We start from the raw sequence: 15,271 nt of genomic DNA, 5'->3' as shown, positions 1-15,271 counted from the left end.
TATCCCGTACTTGAAGTCAAAGATAAAACGCTACGAAGAATCAGAACGAAGATACTAAAATGACTTCGAGAGAAACAAGAAACAATACGGTAAATGAAGGCGTTCCTTTCAATTTAGTTTGCCTTTCACTGTGGTAAAGACGTTTTTTTCGTTTTATATTTTAAGAAAAATGGCGAATCAAGCGAGCCGACCAAGAAGGGAGTTTTCCCCACTATCACTTTCGAAATAACAATGTCGGAAGTTCCACAACTGAACTATACACGGCCGGGAACTATACGAAACTGATGCTTAGAATCACTTTGCCCAAAATATACCTTAGGGACCTTCCAACCATGCCGTTGTCCTAACTGTACATGATATTACATGTACGTAAGGGGTCCCGATACATGGGAAGCACAATGGCAACAAAACGAAAGCGGACGAACGCAGATTTGTTCCGATAGGTGACAGAAGGATAGTTGACGTATGCTTAAACATTTTTCTCTGTTTTAGGCGGAAGATGGAGTTCCAAACGATGCAGATGGAGTCTCCGATAGTACAGAAATGAACCAACAAGAGGTTTTAGCAATAGGGGAAGCAAGTGGCGAGCAGCCGTGCGAAACCCTTGTAGAAGATGACAACAGGAAACCTCCAACACCACAATCTGCAGAACAACGATCACCGTTTTACGGGGAAGATACAAATAATACATTCCGCGAAAATGAGACATGCGATTGCACTAGGAGTAGAACTGCTGTAGCTCGTGCAACTGATGTTAAGTGCCCCTTGTGTGGCAAGGTGATCGACACAAAACGTGAACAAAGACGAGGTAGTTCGGCACTCGAAGCGTCGGCAACAATGTCTGCCAGTGAAACTGAACCATTTGGTTCGGCACTTTCAGAGACTCTTGTAACTGGACTAGTGCGGGTTCCTCAAACGCCAGAGCCAGCTCTTGGAGATAATCAGTCATCTAGAGACTGTTTATGTCAAACAATAGATCAACGCACTCCCGGTGCTGCAGGACGAGATGGAACGAAGGTTCCTGTATGTAGTAAGTATCTTGGTCTCAGTCGTGTTTGTTTATGCTTATCAAGGATAGGGTTCGATAGGGTAGTTCAGTATTTATAGTAAGCCATCATGTACCGCTGCTAATAATTAGTTCTCACGCTATCGACTGTTCAACATTAGCCGCATAACGGACATTAAAATCCAAAGAGAAGCATTTCAAGGTGGATCAACTATGACACAAGACATGTTACTTTCAAATTTAAACATGGTTGCCACAGACATCAGTTTTCAAAATTCCCTGACTTTTCCCTGATAAAAATAAAATTTTCTTGACCAAAGAGGTCACATTGACCTGAAATGTTTTTTTCCAGCCAATTTTTCCTGACATTTCTTCAAGATGTCAATTTTCCTTGACTCAAAATAAAATTCCCTGACTTTTCCCTGGCCTTGAAGAATTTTATTTATCCCTGACCATTTCCTGACCTGTGGCAACCCTGTAAAAAGTATGGGTGCTGGTAGTAGTGTACCGTTATTTAGCCACATTTTGGTATCCATGAGATCAATGATGAACATGATAGGTTAAATAAAGCCAAGAATTCTTCACCAGCTGCACTGTTTTTCTTTATTTGTAAACAGTTTTAAAAGCTAGTTAAAACACCTTGAAACTGTTTCAACAAGAACAGCATAATAATTTAAACTACCTTAACTATTAACTACCTTACTTGACGTATAGTTAGTGCAGTACCCTCGCACAAGGATGATGAAGCTGTAACTTGCCACATGTTCAAGGTTGAACCAGCCAAAAAATGTCAATTGAATGCAAGGTCTTATTCAACAATATTGTACCTAGGAAAGCCTACATTGTTTCTGTTTGGTTGCCAATTGCTTTGTTACATACTATAACTGAGGTGTCACCACCTCTCTTTTGCAGATATGTCAGAGTCATCAGTGCAAATACCATGTACGACTACCTCACTATCCTTCTTCGTATTAGAACAAGACTGTCCAGCAACAAATGAAAAGCGCTATTCATTATACTTTGTAGAAGATTCCCAAAAGGTAGAGTCAATCCTACCACTGACATTTTTATTAATAAGAGAAATCCTAACATATTTGTTGGACTGTCAAGTACTGGTATACAGCATGTATGGTTCGTTTTATCAATGTGTACTATTAATTTAATTTTTACTTTATAATATATCTCATTTATGGTTTCTTTTAACGTTTTGGATAATAATAATAATAATAATAATAATAATAATAATAATAATAATAATAATAATAATAATAATAATAATAATAATATATGTATAAATATACCGGTATATAAAAAATACATATTTAAAAATGCTCCATTAAAAAGAAAGAAATGCAGAATAGAGTCACAACTTTACCTAATGTAGCCTGAAGAGAACACAATCTGATAATCCAAGATTTTTAAACTAGTTAAGTATATAAACTTTATATAATAGCTCAAATCATATTTGCTGTTTGCTTCATATTTGCCATTTGCTTCATCTTTTTCCTCCCTTCTCTAGGGAAGGGTATCTTCATGGATCAGACAAATGGAAGAACAGCAAGGAATAAAACTTCATCTTGTTTCATTTGGGGATGAGTACTCAACCCAACAGTGTACTCAACATTTTCACCCTCTTTGTCTTGAAGACAGTGTTACAGTGGAGTTCCAGCTGTTAGCACAGACTCAAGAAAAATTCAGAATACGGAATGCGCAAGATGTTTGCAAAGTGGTATATAATAATTATGCAGTAATAAAATTATAATAATTATCATCTTCATAATAATAACACAACTTCTGCATTTCCATAAAATAATCAAATGCGCATTACAAACATGACAATAAATACAAAAATAAGAACCTATTTACAATCTCTATAAAATCAAAAACAAAACCTACACTATTTACAGTTGGCTATAAGAAAAATAAGTTGCAGAAAAACTACTATATAAGTAGAAGATTCAGGTTAGCAAACTAGTTTGGAAATGACTAGTTTCTGTTCAAACCTTTTGTTCACTAGTTTTCAATCTGTTTATTTATTACAGTTTACCTTTTTTCTTCCCCTAAAAAAGGTTCCCTTGCATCGAATAAAGTCCTTATGCCAGAACAGAATTCCTGGACCCACAGTCCAAGTGTTGGTAGTATCCCTGTGTGAACCAGGAGAAGTTTGTCAACATCATCTGAGATTGACGTTAAAATATCGCCACATCATTCAAAGAATGCTGATATCAATTTGGGTAAATTGTTTCCAATTATTTATAAATAACATATTAATAAAAAATAATGTGGTTGACAGTACTTTTCGACCTTTTCATCTTTGGCATTCTATATTCACAGTTAGATGTTGACAAAGATTAAATACCGGTAGTACAAAATGTTGGAGCACTTGTCAAGGAATAAATTAAGATTCAACCTTTTGATGCCTTTTTATGTCTAAAATGACATTTTAAATTCCTCAAAGGCTTTCAGAGTAACCACAATTCTTACAAACTGAAGCTGTCTCTGAACCCCACTGACAGTTTTTACAAACACATTTGCCTCTGAAGGGAGGTGAAGAAGATTGAGTTAGTGTGAATGTTATAAATAACTAACCTTAAATTTAGCCAAAAAAGACAGTACGTTTGTGAGCTTTGGCAATTAATTAATTAATTAATTTTGGCATCACAGTGATCTCATGTTGATCAGTGGTTGCTGCTACATACATTCGTGCTAAACAGTTTTTGTCAATGTTATTGGTTTGCTGTGATAGAATTGATAGGATATCAGTGATAGGAAGGTCTACAATCATATGAAGCCATCTTAAACCAGTTCTGTCTACATTATTTGATATATTTGCACCTGGTTAGAACAAAATACTCCTATTAATTTCTCTTCTCTTTTCTTTAGTCTTCAGGACAGCATTAATTGGAGACAAATACAGAGCTATTTTATATCTGGTAAGTTAAGTTAGACTGAAACCAAACCACCATAAATATCATGAAGGACTAACTCCAGTAAAGTATAACCTAAAAAATAACTAAGTTAAGTATGGTCTTGCTTAGTCAAGAGACTAGAGCTCTTTAAGCTGTTATGAGTAAAATCTATCGTCTTGTATGTTATTAAAGTCATAGCTGAAAAAACATTTAATTTCAAAGCCTTCTAAAAATTTTGCCTGTCTAACTTTGTACATTGCAGCTTGGTTATTAATATACCATGCTCACATCTTTTACACTCTCAACTGATCAGCATTCAGAAATGCAAACTGTATAATCAAATAATGTTCTAAAATGACTGTAAAACTAAGGGTGAATTGTATACATTACTGAACAGTATAATAAAATCAATGTTTCCATTTCATTTTATGTCACTAAGCTAGCTGTCACTGGAGAGACAACACTGAAGTCTGGATGATGGAGGCAGCGAAAAGTAACTTACTGAATACTCAAGTATAACAAAAACATCATACATTTTCATAGTACAGTGGAACCCCGATATAACAATATGCCAAGGGGGCAGTAAAATTATATCGTTATATCGAGGAATCGTTATATCGGGGTTCCGTCCCATACATTTTACTATTGCCGGGACATAACATATTCATCGTTATATCGGGAATATCGTTATATCAAAGATCGTTATATCGGGGTTCCACTGTAAATGGTATGAATCTAGGAACATTAGTAGTTCAGCTAAGTGTGATCATCTGGGTGAGGGTAGTGTTTAAAAGAACTGTCAGTTCTTTTATAAACTTCCCTAACCTGGACTACAACACTTAATGAATAATAATAAATTTACTACATACATTTCTATTTTTATCAATAGATGTGCCATCATTTAGAAGTTCTCATTACTGTATTTCAGAGTCTCCAAAAAATAGTACATGGCATGTACTATTTTTTTTACTTTTGTTGAGGTGCTTCTTATCTTTAAGGATGGTCTTTACTTGGACAGTTAATGACATTAAAAACAAATTTTGATTTATAGAAACATGTACTCTTTTTGTTAATATGATAAAAACAAAAACAACAACACAAACTCACTTATAAACAACAACTAATTGCACTTTTTGAGTAAATTGGTAGCAACATAACATTGATTTCATACCTTTCAACTTGTAATGTGTAACATGTCAATGGGACCTTTAATATATTCAATTAATCCAGTCTCCATGAGAAAGTAAGTGTTTTTCTTTGTCTCTATCAATATCAGTACAGCTTGCAGACAAAAGGATCTGTAACAAAAAATTATACACACTGTAGTATAATGAACCTAAATTATGCACAAATATACAGTCAAACCTCACCTCACAAACACCTAAGTCCATAATATGCACATTATCATTATTATGGCCTGTGTACCTGACCAACCACTCTACAATGGAGACACTCGGGACATTCAGTATCCATATTCACAAAAGATTTGACTTTGACTGTACTGTATATACCGTATTTATTCGATCAAGCACGTGCACCCTGGGCACTTATTAAATTTTTGGACCTTGAGAGTGGGCACTTATTCGAGGCTGGGCGCTTATTAAATTTTCACGATTTTCAGCAAATAGTAAGTTTATATTTGTTACGTAAATAATGACAAAACGTGAAGATGTACCAAAGCAGAATTTTACTGTTCATTGAAAGTTTCTGTAAAATACTAACAAAACCCAGTCATGGCGGAAGTTTGCTTAGTAGTACTAAGTAAATTTTAATGATCAATACTCCTCTTGTGCACTTTAGTTTTTTTGTGGGGTGGGGGGTGGGCACTTATTCAAGGCTGGGCGCTTATTAACTTTTCTTACCTTCAGGGTGGGCGCTCATTCCAGGTGGGCGCTTAATCAAATAAATACAGTACACTTTTTTATTTAAAATAAACATTTTTTTTTTCAATTAGATTCATAAAATTAAAAAAAAAAAAAAAACGAAAAAAAGGTAGATATGTAATATTACTAATAATCATGCATATTAGCTAACTCCCATGATATAATGAAAGGATAATGAAAATTCAAGCCAGTCATTACTTAAATTAGACACTGGTCTTGCCTTTAATTTGTAGAGCAGTAGCAACTAGTTTTGTTTTTTAAATGACACGAACAATTTAAGTGATTGCAGGTAGTCAAAATTTATTTTATTTTATTAATTTTTTTTTAAATCTGAAATATAATTCTTACTTACAATACAACGCCAGAGTACAATACATTACGCTAATTACATTAATACAAAGAGACACATTTTAAATAATTACTTACTAAGGTAGTCAAAATTTATGGTAGAGAAATTGATTATGCAAAATCAAATATAATGACAAGTACAAAATTGAACAAGTAGTAGATTGTTATTTAGTGTCAGTAGTTAGCAAAAAAGAAAACAGAACCATAAATAACACCTCATTTTCTCACTGCCTGTTGCATAGGTCGTTTCTGTAGCATTATTCAGACATGAGATAAATGGTACATTATGCCATTACAATTTACTGTGATTTGCACTGATATAATGTAGTTGTTAGCGTGAAAACATTAAATTGGTCATTTGGACACTACTGACTTTAAAAACTAATCCTTTGTTGACCAGTTCGAGGTCTTCTTATCAAAGGCAAGAAAAGGTTAAATTATCTTATTAATTTTCTAAACAAGATAAATAAAAATTAAGATGCTAAAGAAACAAACCATTTGCACCTAGCCCTAAAACCACAAGAGGTGATATATAGGACCGAGGAATTTATATTGCTCAATACAATCAGAGCTACAACTGGTGAATGTTGCTTGCGAGCAACAACCAATTTGACTTAACATTAAAAGTCAAGATGAACTGTGAAGTACCTTTTTCAGAATTCCACAACTTTGGATGTATAGTTTTTCAGGCAGAGTTGCTTAAATTGCAAGTTAACAATGAAGGGGTTATGTGGTAATTATGTTTTATAAGTGCTACCCCATGAATGTATATGTTGTGAAGTGCATGAAAAAGGGCCTCTCAGCAAAGGATTGTTTGGCTTTAAATGTTTACTAGTGTGGAATTCTTAATAAGGTCCTCAAATGGCATGTAATGGTTGACAGCTTTTGTGCTTTGATGGGAATTTCATCCTTACACATAAGTTGATGGTAACAAATGAACGCTGTTCAAGGAAATTTTATCTGTTTCACCATGACTTGAGCATCAACTTGTATAGGATGGAAGTATGAATTCATTAAAATGCAAAGGCTGTTAACCATTACAAGCCACCCAAGGCCTGGCACATTCTGGGAAATTTTTGTCACCTGCAATCAGAGTTACAAAATTTGTTACAGTGATTGTTATGTTGTTGCAAGCAATCTTTGAAGCCACACACTTGGCTATAATTTAACTATTATACCCAACTGCAGTTTCAAAAATTACTTGCAGCAATATAATCAATGTTACTTGTGACAAAATCACCTTGAAGTGTGCCCAAGGCCTTATGCTGTCAGGGTAACAAGTCAATTGTATTGTACAAGTTTAGTGCTTTAGAGTGTTTTGGAGTGTGTCAAGTATTGTTGTAGGTATTGAGTTTTGGCTTTGTACCCTGACAGCTGCACAAATACATGACATTTATAACATAAAAGACTTTGCCACATTACAGTTTTCAGTCACTTAAAACAGAGAAGGTGATAAAAGGCTTACACTCACACCAAACTCTTGGTCACTTTTTGAAACTTCAAGAGTAAACTAAGGTGAATGTCATGTATATGTGTAATCTGTAAATAGCACATATTTTGTACAAATTATACTGTAGGTAAGACACTATGGATGTAAAATAACTAATCAGTGTTCTCCCTAGGTATTTAAGGCCAGGCGGGCCGCCTAGCTTGATTCACAGGAAAATCGTTGCCGCCTGGCTTAAAAATTGAAGATGTAACACAACATAACCCTCCTGTTTGAGATCTGGAACTGGAATTCCTTTCCATAAGCAAAGACGAAATCACTTTTTTTCCTGTGTTTTTGCACCTTTAATATCATTATAAAAGTCATTTACCCTTGCATTAATGTGTTTAAATCTTAAGTGTGATGCATTCGTTTTGTTGAGCAGTCAAGCTACCTTAGCTTTATCAAATTGCTACAGAAACACTACAGCATCTCAAGGTGTCGTACATGGAATACTAAACAAAGTTCTCGTGTTCATATAAAGAATGGTGAACTCAGCCGACTTGGGTTGCTTAGGAAAGAAACTAAAATTAGTAAATTTTACTCTGGAAAAAAGACAGAAAAGTGATAGTAACGTGGGGGAACAAGTTCCACAAATCAGGTTTTGACGGCATTTAAAAATCACAGTCAGAATACCGCCTGGCCTTCCCAAAATCCTAGGGAGAACACTGCTAATATTGTTAGCTACATACCCCTTAAAATTACTTCGGGTTCAAACTGTGTATCTTTGTGGTGATTTGTGGCAAATTTCCTTTTGATACAAATTATCAAAACCAGTGGTCGTCCATTCTAAAATGATTATTACTAACAGTAACTATTTTTTGGCTGCAGATCAACGCAGATGCATATAATTTGTGCAACTCCAGGAAATAGCCATACCCATCCCAGGGAATGTAGTCGAACAATTTGAAGGGGGGAGGGAAGTTTCAAAAGCCAACATTAGTACAGTACAGAGCTAAACAAAAACCCTACCATGGGGTATGGATACTTTATGGAACAACACATTTTGGGCCTGCAGTAAGCATGCAATAATTTATATGACGTATGTTCAATAGTTATCTCTAGCAACAATATGTCAATATTCAAATCAATTTCACTTGTTATCCACTTGCCAAACAGACTAAAGTAAAGTAGCATTTTGATTAGGTATTTGACAATTTGAGAATATAAAGTAGTGCTTGTGTATCACAGGGTGAATATTGTTTTGAATAATGTCATTCCTTTGTTGATATCTTTCATAGCCAAGTCTGAATATTAAGGATGAAGGAAGCATCTCTGTGAAAAACAATCTCAGTAATGTCAAGTCAACCTTTTTTTTCATTTCAGTAATTTCTATATAAATTATCATGTAGTATGAGAGATCAGTTCTTTACTATTTTTATCCCTAAGGTCAGTTTGTAAAAAGCCCTATATATAGCCCTTGCTATAACCCAAAATATTTCAATGATTATACTGACAGTGTTTCCTTCATTCCAAGTTCAGACTTAACTATTGAAACATTGTATGTTTTGTAAATACTGTGTATTGTATAAGCTGTAAACACACACTGAGTGCATACAAAAAAAGGCATGTAAGTAGAAACCCTCTGGTAAGAAAACATTATCTTGTAAACTTAAGATATCAGATGTCCCTTGTGGTCATTCTTGTTTTTTCTAACTAGACTTATCAGCTCTTCCATTTCATCACACAGATGGAATCAAAGTAGAATGGCCATTATTTTTTGTGTGTGTGATTGTACCAGACATTCTCCCATGTTCGGTCTCATATAAAAAGGTTTTTTCTATTTGTGTTAAAAACTTAAATTTCTTTAGGGATGACTACAAAGCATGGGCATGTGATACCTTACAAATTAAATCATTGAAAAATAGTGGTAGCCTATTACATTTTGTAGATAAAAATTTACTCACTTTCAAAGAACATGTTTTGCACAGATTTGTACCTTCTTTTGATAAATTAACCCACAACAATTGCTAACAGCTGACCTACAGGAAGCTGTTCTTCACAATTCCTGGAGATTTGAGAGGGAACCTTCACCTTATAGTCACAGAGTAATATAAAAATTGAACATTACCAATCATTATATTGGTTGAAGACTTAGAGAACCAATCAGGTAGTAAGTTGTTTTTATTGTTCACAAATGATAAGTAAAGAGTTCAATAATTTAATACATTTTTTCTAATTGGGCATTTTGCCATTCTTTTTTAATCCAATCCAAATATTTTCTGAGTAATGTAGACATTAAAAATTCTAAAAAAAATTATGTTTATAGGGACTAAACACTCAAGTTATGCTCATGACCCATAATAAAAATCACCTATTTCATGCCTCTTTTTTGGTGTATTTCCTCTCAAGTCTTCAAAACTCAGTGTGTGGTTTGCACATTTACCTTATTTTTGTTGCTAGGAGGAAAAACAAGCAATGGAGCATTAAGTTTGCATACATTCCACTTTTAGTATTCTGTGTTTCTTTAAAATTCATAAACTGGAATCAGAATTATTAATACTCTTGGCTAGGCTAGAACAAAGGCCTATTTCTCTGTATGTTATCCTATTTATCATAAAACAGCACTTGTTAACTCAAGTCTGAAGTCTTATTGCTGTTTTTTCTCAACCTCATAATAAAATTCATATTCTTGTTTACATTGCAAAATGGCCTTTCCAAAGACCCTGCCACATACTGCTGTGAAGATATCAAATTGAAAAGGTGTTCGCTGAGAGAAATTGTAGAAGAAATGTGAACAGGGTATTGCAAAGGTCCAAAAAAAGTCACTTGTGTAATTGTGTAGCTGTTAAATGTTTAGCAAAAAAAGGCAGATTGAAAAATGTTGCCAAATGAATATACCATATTTTCTCAATTAAATGCCGCCGGCGTATATTTCAAAATTGGCTCAGTGGATCTGGCGGGGATTTTTAATTGTGCAGTTTATTTGAGCAAACTGTTTATTAAACTAGGGTTTTTAATCATTATTTGTGGCATGAATGTATCTTGCCATCATACGTAAAGCATAATTTTTATTACACCTGAGTCAAATAAATGCCTAAAAGGCTCACTTTCCACTCTACCTTGGAGACCCAGCGTTTATTCCGGGCCTGGCGTTTAATCGAGAAAATATGGTATTGTCTAACTGTATATAAAATATTATATTGTATTATCTAGAAAATAGTCATTTTTGTCTTTTTAAATGAGTCCTGTATGATTATATTTATGGATGTATGGTTTGTAAGGAATTTAATAAACACATAAGTGACTAAACAATCTGATGTTGTTCCTGTGTTATGCCGCACACCCACTTACCGGTACTAATAAGAACTTACCACACTGTATCAGTGAATGTCACATTTTGATAATGCATGTACTTGTTAAAAGTTTGAAATGGTACACTGTTGCTACCTACTAATGAAGTTGCAATAATTAATTCCTTATTAACATTAACCTCTACTCCTGCCTACCACATTACCTTACCTTGCTTTATGCATTTTGTTCTAATATGATGCACACAAACTGCTATTTGAGTGGAAAGTCACAATTCAAGAGTTTTCTCCTCAACAAGTTTTGCATTTGTACTGTCTGGATATGGCTCAGTGGCCTGTCACATGAGCTGTAAGCCATTCGGTAATTGTAACTCACTTTATCCTGTTCTGTATCATGGTATCGTTCAATGAACCAAACCTCACATACACATCCTTGAGTGGTTTCGTAAATATCTTGAAAGAACTGCTGCTCCGTCATATGTTCGGTTATCCAAAAACTTATGTCATGGATGTACATTGGAGGAAAGAGACTAAATGGCACAAACTTTTTCCTGGCGTCTGGAAATGCATGGACCTAAATATCAGTGAACGATACAACTTCAAACTTAAGATAAACCTAAAGGACTTTTATCGTTTTATAAATTACTCAAAAAAAGTCTAAACAGGTAGGCTTCTGTTTTTAAGAAAACCTTTAGTACGGAATCATGAAGGAGTTTTCAGCATACCGTAGTTTACAGTTTAGTTAGTAATTAGTAGTAAACATTTTGCTTTGTAAGAATCGTTCTCTGTGTGTATTTCAATAAAAAAGCATAGTTTTAAGGTAAACAAATAACTGTTCAACAAAACATAAACAATTCCGAAATTATGGACAATAAAAAATATCATTGTTCTCCCATAATAAACAATAATTAATAACAAAATAAATGGAAATAATAAAAATAGCTTTACCTCCAGGCTTGAAAACTGTTCTTTAAACCTTTGATCCTGTGACCACAGCAGTCGTACATCAGAAATCCCACACAAAGCCATGACCAAGTTATCCAAGTTAACTTCTATCAGCCAACCACAGCAAACTTTTGAAAATTTGTTAGAATCCAGTACACCACAAGACAGTAACAACCTCTCTTTATGGTACAGTTCAGTTTGTGTGAAAGGTTGAAAAAGGTCATTGAGGCAAACTCGAGAAGAGATGTCATATCCAAGATAGTGGCTCTCCAGCCTACAAAAAATACACTTCTCTTGAACAGCTTGCTTTCTGCATTCACATCTAGTACCTGCACCAGCTGCATTTCTGAAATTTTGGAATTTTGTTTGTCTTCCGCTTTTCAACTGGATTGTCTCAGAACCTGCTAAAGTGGCATCAGAAGAATCTGTTTGTGAACTTTGACAAGAACTTTCTCTTTTTAAGTCTTCAAGACAAGAACAAATTTCTCTAATGAATTCTTCTAGAACACGGCCCATATCTGCTTTCACTTTGGAAGCTGTTACAGCTTCTGCATACATCTGCACTGCCACCAGTTTGTGACTGATGGGGTGAGATTGAGAGGATGGAGGAAGGAAGAAGTCAATTTCAGTACCACTTAAGACAAAGGAATGACAATTTGCTTGAATCTTTTGAAGAACCCTGCTTGATAGTGAAAAGTTGGTATCTAGTAATGATCTTTGAGATTTGTCACTAACTACTTCTTCTTCGACATTCAATTCCTCTGCTTGTTGATTTGTGCTGCTTACACCTTCTGATTGGCTGTGATTGTCAAATGGTCCAACAGTTTTACCAAATGTATCACCAATAATGTAATTTGAGAAGAAACTTTTAAGCTTGTTGACCAAAATATAAACAGGGTTACCAGGAACACAACTGAGACCATCTGCTGGGTAGAGGCCTCCTAAGATGTTCTTGTGGTTGGACATAAAATTCCTGGTTAAAAAAGAAAGTAGAGCAAAACATAAATCTTGGAGAAAAGGCATTCAGGAAAAAAAAAAAAAACAATATAGGACTACAACTGTGCACTTTGATGAAGCTCAAAGCATGCATTCTGCTCTCAAGGTAAGAGTCATTAAAAATTCACTTTCCAAAGTGGTCACTTGGGCTGTGTTAGTGAAAAAGTCATTTCATGTTGTGTGCATTTCACTGTTAGATTCAGTGAGAGATTATGAGGCCTTGCAAGTGATGTTACATCAAAACATTGATTGGGTATCATGACCTGTGAACTGATGCTGGAAAAAGTAATTAGAGAGGCTAAAGATTGACAACAGTGGTATTTTTTTGATAAAGCTTTGGGTGACCAAAGCTGTGCTCTTAGAATAACAAATTGCAGGGTGCTTGAGGGCTCTTCTGTAAGAAATCTTGGGTGCCCAGCTCTTAAAAGCTTTCAACAGAGCAAAGCTATACAAGTCTCCCAAAGACAAAAGTAAGTTGCCTGGGGCACCCAGGCCCTGCTAGAGCACAGCTCTGGTGACAAAGCATGAACCAAATTAGGAGAAATTTTTGGTGAGTGATCACGAATAATTTGTGTAAAAATCTATCCTTGATTTTAACCATCAAGTCAAGTCTTAAAAATTGTAACTATTGAGAGAATAGATACACATTATCAAAAATAATTGAAATTACATGTATATTGAGATGTACTTTTAAATGTTGGAAACTTACTCCAAGTCTGGAACGGTTTCCAGAGGCACTCCATGCACAAACATGTGAGTGAGTCCATTGACAGTGTGGAAACCTTTACCAAGCTGTCCACGGAAGCCTGCACTTCTGTAGGAAGTATAATCTATGCTTCTAAATGGATATACGGCATTTAAAATAAGACCTAGAGTAAATAAAAAATGCTGATTAAAAATAGAACATTTACATATTAATCAAAACTGGTCAAGTGTTTTCCTACTTTGCTGCAAGATAAAGGCCAAAGCTTCCTTTAATTCTTGCCAAATGATTGGAAATAAGGGGTAGTTCACAGTCATGATTGACATGCATCATGCATATTTTGACAGGTTTCCTTATTTGTATAAGAGCAAAAGAAAAAACATTTCTTTCTCATTTCTCCTCATGACTTGCTTTTCTCAATTGTGCAGTTCCAGAAAACATTCATACCCACCCCATGGAAGGTCATTGGAAATTCTGAGGGGGTGGGGGTATCAATAGCCAAAATGTTTAAGAAAAGTATGGGACTTAACTGGAATTTTCAGAGGGGTGAGGGGATTCAAACCAACAAACCTTCCATTGGAGGGGTACATGTATGGATATTTTCTGGAACAACACATTCTGAGGGCTTGAAAATGGCAAGATAAATAGAAATGAATATAATGTGACACTATAAAGTGGCTAAAGCACCGGTATGTTAGCAGTTGCCCCCTACATTATGTACGTAGCTCTGTCACAGTTGCCTTTGCTGGGGACTCCTTGTGGTTTCCATTTGCATTTGTGAATTTAGTGACTGATTTGTTTCACTGACCACAGGCAGACAATCCTCTGTGTCTGAGGCCGCATGACGTCACAGTACGCACTAGCATTTCTCGCGATCAGTTGACTCAAGCCGAGGTCAATCAATACAGACTACAGACTGTACAGTGACCGTATGAGATCAAATAGCGCGTACCCTGACGCTTACGTCACGCAGCCTCAAACACAGAGGATTGTCTGCCTGTGGACTGACTGATGGACGAACTGACTTTCGGGGGGAGGGGTTATTGGGATTTTAAAGTACATCCAATACAAACTTTTCCTTGTTAAATCACGTCAAATTTTGCTGGTATAACGTAATGCAAAGCTGAGGGTTGGTACAGCAAAAGTAACACATGTAGCTAAATATTTAAAAATACTACTAACCGTACCTGCTTTAGCAGCTTGGTAAACAACCTGCCAAGTGTTTCCAAGCTCCCTTCTCGGATTGTCCAAAGGTGTCCCTCCCTGACCTTGGCAAAGGCTAACACAAATATCGCCCTTGTAAGGTTCAACATGGCGCGCGGCGCTTGCAAAGAACCGCTCCAAAAGCTCTCTGGATTTGCCGATGTTCGATTTCCCACCAATGTGTGGAAAGTTGAAGATCACCCGATCAAAGATTTTTGAGCCAAAAGTCTTAGAAAGATTCGTTGCGTCCACTTCATGCAAGATTTCGACGTTCTGAAAAGCAGATAACTTCTCGATGTTTTCAACAGCGAAGTCATTGTTTGCCAAGGCAGCGGGGGAATCCAAAGATGTTGCCACGATTTTAACCGTCGTCTCTGATAACGCAGATGCTAAGCAAACAGTGAATGAAAAGTTGCCATCTCCGACAACCAGAACATTATTGGAATACAATTTTGTGTCTAGTAAAGCCATAGTCGGTGCTAAATCAAAACTTGTGCCGTTGGACCCGCGAAGTCCGCCATTTTGTTTGCGCGGCACGGCA

General features: G+C 35.5%; 2 protein-coding genes across 3 annotated transcripts; one reads left to right on the top strand and one right to left on the bottom strand.

The window, feature by feature from the left end:
- Positions 1-5: 5 nt before the first annotated feature.
- On the top strand, positions 6-10,887 carry LOC144653881 (uncharacterized). 2 transcript variants are annotated; one of them, XM_078514006.1, is made up of 7 exons: positions 6-89; positions 493-1,030; positions 1,919-2,046; positions 2,526-2,735; positions 3,076-3,240; positions 3,890-3,939; positions 4,355-10,887. In XM_078514006.1, exons 1-6 carry the CDS (start codon positions 60-62, stop codon positions 3,905-3,907), a joined length of 1,089 nt encoding a protein of 362 aa, XP_078370132.1. In that variant the 5' UTR covers positions 6-59; the 3' UTR covers positions 3,908-3,939; positions 4,355-10,887. The 2 variants fall into 2 exon arrangements, 1 of the variants encoding a protein (XP_078370132.1); XR_013570833.1 differs by having other exon boundaries at positions 3,076-3,939.
- A 25-nt stretch (positions 10,888-10,912) lies between these two features.
- Positions 10,913-15,257, bottom strand: LOC144653847 (ferredoxin-fold anticodon-binding domain-containing protein 1-like). Its single transcript, XM_078513953.1, has 4 exons — positions 14,715-15,257; positions 13,534-13,693; positions 11,832-12,801; positions 10,913-11,457 (listed from the first exon to the last, which is right to left on the bottom strand). Exons 1-4 carry the CDS (start codon positions 15,199-15,201, stop codon positions 11,137-11,139), a joined length of 1,938 nt encoding a protein of 645 aa, XP_078370079.1. The 5' UTR covers positions 15,202-15,257; the 3' UTR covers positions 10,913-11,136.
- Positions 15,258-15,271: the final 14 nt, after the last annotated feature.

The sequence above is a fragment of the Oculina patagonica genome, chromosome 5 (genome assembly GCF_052425735.1).
Source record: "Oculina patagonica isolate OP01 chromosome 5, crgOcupat, whole genome shotgun sequence".
Classification (NCBI taxonomy): domain Eukaryota; kingdom Metazoa; phylum Cnidaria; class Anthozoa; order Scleractinia; family Oculinidae; genus Oculina; species Oculina patagonica.
This window is presented reverse-complemented; position numbering and strand designations above follow the sequence as displayed.